The sequence below is a fragment of the Pavona decussata genome, unplaced genomic scaffold, assembly GCF_977016875.1.
Source record: "Pavona decussata unplaced genomic scaffold, jaPavDecu1.1 SCAFFOLD_213, whole genome shotgun sequence".
Lineage (NCBI taxonomy): Eukaryota > Metazoa > Cnidaria > Anthozoa > Scleractinia > Agariciidae > Pavona > Pavona decussata.
Genome location: NW_028145618.1, coordinates 535,001 through 538,878, shown reverse-complemented (window position 1 = coordinate 538,878; position 3,878 = coordinate 535,001). Strand labels below are relative to the sequence as shown.

At 39.2% G+C, this 3,878-nt stretch overlaps 1 protein-coding gene across 2 annotated transcripts in view; it reads left to right on the top strand.

Moving 5' to 3' along the window:
* Positions 1-2,768: 2,768 nt before the first annotated feature.
* LOC146460455 (coiled-coil domain-containing protein 78-like) overlaps positions 2,769-3,878 on the top strand; it is a 59,260-nt gene continuing 58,150 nt past the window's right edge. For both annotated transcript variants that reach the window (XM_085088157.1, XM_085088155.1), the window contains exon 1: positions 2,769-3,256. In XM_085088157.1, the coding sequence (XP_084944283.1) occupies positions 2,809-3,256 (448 nt within the window). In that variant the 5' untranslated portion in view covers positions 2,769-2,808. The remainder of the gene's footprint in view (positions 3,257-3,878) is intronic.

Here is a 3,878-nt window from a genome sequence, read left to right as displayed (position 1 = left end):
AAACAAAGACCTTAACATACCAAAGTAATAAATGGACCGATGTCTCCATTTGAGATCCACTTTCTGTTGCCTTGTTGAGTAACCTTCCCAAAACAATTTGTTGATGATTGTAGTAACTAGGGAGCTTCAGCTTAGCATGCAACGACAACGGCGACGGCAACGCCGGAGAACGTCAAAAAAACCAATAGGCTTAATACCCAGAACATCTCTGCACGTGCATTACACTTTTTGCTACATTTCTTTGCCGTCACTGCATGGCTAGGATGTGAGATTTCCTGATGGGATATAAACATACGTCGAGGAAGTTTTCTTTCTCTTTCTAAAATTGGGTGTGGTCTCTAAGAATTCAAACCTACATTTGACATTTAAAGCAAGTTGGAATAATCGTGGCGAAGTTTGAAGAAACGCGAGTTTATTCTAATCGTGAGTTTGTCGCTGCTGTCGCCGTCGTCGTTGCTAAAGCTCCCTACTGGCAGTGAAACGGCTACTACAACTTGGTGGCAATGAAGTTAGCCCTCAAGGAGCTGACGGGAGTGACTACAGAGCGGGCAGCTTCATAGCAGGCCCCCATGCTTCATGTATTTTGGCCATAACGAATAAAAACAATTTCAGAAGTTTGATTTTATATTTATTTTCAATTTAACAGAAAAATGCTAGATAGGTGTTTGTACACAAGATGAGAAAAATGTATCATTTTCAACAGTTTTTTTTTTCATCTTTCCATCTAATATATCTAATATTTCTCGTACAAATCGCTTTCTAGGAACAACAAGAATCTCCGACTCAGCATCTTGAAAAGTTCTCTGAAGGTAAGGGCATCGACATTTGCATCGTCTGAAGGTACGAAATTCAATTCTTGCGACAAATCATCTCTACTTGTCTGTAAATTTCACCCTGTATATACCCTTTATCAGCTGCATAAAGGCCTTTTTTCGCCATCTTCTGCTTCGCTTTGCGTTGGAGAAGAATCTTTGGTTTACTGTCACGACCCCGAAAACTAACACCCTTGCTATGTCACTCATCCGGTGGCGTCTTAGTTTTCGTAATAAGCTTTCGTAATTACGAAAACTAAGACCCTATCTTATTTTTCTTGTTTATCCGTATTATTGAAGATGAGTCGGGGATGAAAGAAGCAGTGTTATTTTTCCTTATTTTTGACTCTACTGCAACAAACTCACCAAATGTTCAGTTACTGAATATCGCATGTGATGGGAAGCCCGTCGAGAATGTTGCTGACGTTTGCATACCAACATGCGCCAACCAGTACCCAAGAGATTTACAACTTTGTAAAGTATACCAGTTAAAGCCTTACCCTCAGAAAGAAAGTCAGATATATTGGTCTTGCTTCCTGGTGACTCCTAGTCACTTTTCCGGTTGGGCCTTAGCTTTCGTAATAAGCTGTCGTAATTACGAAAACTAAGACCCCATCTTTTTTTTTTTTTTGTTTATCCATTTTATTGAAGATGAGTCGGGGATGAAAGAAACAGTGATATTTTCCCTTAGTTTTGTAGTTTCTGAAGGTGAGCGGAAGTTACATCTGCAATAAACTTACTAAATCTTCAGTTGCACGTGAGTAGCCCCTCAAGAATGTTGCTGGTGTTTGAAGTTACCAAGATACACACAACTTTGTAAAGTATACCATTTTTTAAAGGCCTGATCCTCAGAAAGAAAGTCAGTTATATTGGTCTTGCTTCCCGGTGACTTAGTCACTTTTCCGGTGGGTGTTAGTTTTCGTAATTACGAAAACTAAGATCCCCCCCCCTTTTTTTTTTTCTTTTCCGAAACGAATGTGTGCAGGTTTCTCACCATTCGAAGAAGAAAGCATTAGTTTCTTGCTCTTTAGTGAGATGCTGCTTTCGCGCTATTTATCAACTAATTGATAAATTCGGGAAAATTGTCGGAAGTTAAAGGGGCGCTGTCACGGCAATTTTGCTGTGTTTTGGTCAAAACTCAGGTGCACCAAACGGATCGTTTCGGTAAGTTATTTGTTCGGAAGGCCCTTAATCCCCACAATTTTCTAAAGGGAATTTTCACCACGAACTTTTGTGATATGGGAAATTTAAGAACCTTTTTTTTCTAACATGAAATTGTTATTAGAGCATCACGAATAAATATTGGGCGATTTGAGAAAAAAACAAACTATAATCAGGTTTTAGCGACTCATGTACAAACACAGGAAGAACTTGAAAAATTGGCAATTTTTTTCAAATTGTAATTCACTTCCATCCAAGCCATCCGCCCTACCGTAATACTAGTTCCTGTGCACTAGTTTTTAACAAAACTGAACCATCATTTTGACGATTTCATCGGTCAAATATATTTTTTCGCTATTCATAGTGACACACACACAAAAAAAATAGGTGACACTGCTCGTATTTTTGATTCTTTAGTTCAGCTGATAGGGAAGTTATTCAATTACGTTTAGGGCACTGGAAAAGCAAACGCAGACAAACCTCTTTTTCCTCAGTGTTAAGGGTCTGCTTCTTACGTTTGATGCCAAATAACAAATAACAACATTTTTGGACTTCCGTTATAACTCGATAAAATCATGAAAAATCGATAATATTGATTTGACACACCAAATTAATTTATCGATTTTCATCGATTTCCGTTATCAATCGGTAAAAATCACTGGATCGATATCGATTTTTATCGATTGACTACGGGTTAAGTTACAAAGGTCAACCGCCCCGGGAGAAACAACCTCGTTCCCAGGGTCTCTCCTCTTCCCGTCCCTGAGAGCTGGACGGGAACGAGGTTGGTGAAGGCTAGGCTGCTATTGCACAAAAATGGCCGATTTGTTTTGAGATGAACGTCGAAGTTTTAGCTCGCGTTCGCTCTCTTAAACGTGGAGACCACTTTTCTCTCAATATCTCAGGCACTCGTGTACAAGCAGCTGATGGAACTGGTCATATTTTCAGTGCTGTTTATAAATCGGAGTCACAGACTTACGATATTTTCCGAGATGCCTTTTCTCCACTGGTGGAACTTTTGATCGCCGGATATAATGTTTGTGTGTTAGTTTTCGGCGAAACAGGATCGGGAAAGTCTTACTCTCTTGCAGGAGAGAAAAATTCAAAGGCTGGATTAATTCCTTTGATAATTAACTCTGTTTTCACGCGAATAAAGAACGAAAGGTCAGCAAAGAAAGATGTCAGGGTGCAAAGAAACGACGAAAATGACGGCGTTGTTTTTGTGCAGTTTTACGAAGTTTACAATGAGAAAGTAAGGGATCTTTTGGTATTGCCACATGAAGGTAAGTTTTACCGTAAGTGCAGTGTTACCTGCATTAAAGTTGGACAGAGAGATTGCAGAGGTTCCTTATAACATAGACCCTTTACATAAATGGCGCCCAAATTTGAATAACAATACTTTATACATCCTAAGCCTCACATTCATGTGAAAAATCCTTTTTCTGGAAACATAAACACGAGGCCGGTGAATAAGAAACCTCTGCAAGTAAGAAAACTCAGAAATATAATAATTTATTGTTTCTGCAGAACCTCATGCCTTACAGTGCATGGGCCACTGTTATACTAAACTTCTTCCAAATGTTCCGCAAATGTACCACAATTGTACCAGGCTGTGTGCAAATCTTGCCGTATCCTTTGCAAACTTCCAATTCCTTGATCTCCTGCCATCCACAAACCTGGACAAATGAATTAAAAATAATGCATTTATAAGCTGTTGGTATTTTTCACTCTGGCTGAATAAACCTTTAACATTTTCAGGCAGAGTTGTTGATATGATGTTCTAAAATACACATGCAAGACAGGAAATGTTGCACATGCATAATTAGGAGTGTTTACATGATACTGGCACAACTTTCATTCCAGTACCAGTTCACTCCGGTTCCCTCGTGTGGCTCTTTTCATGAT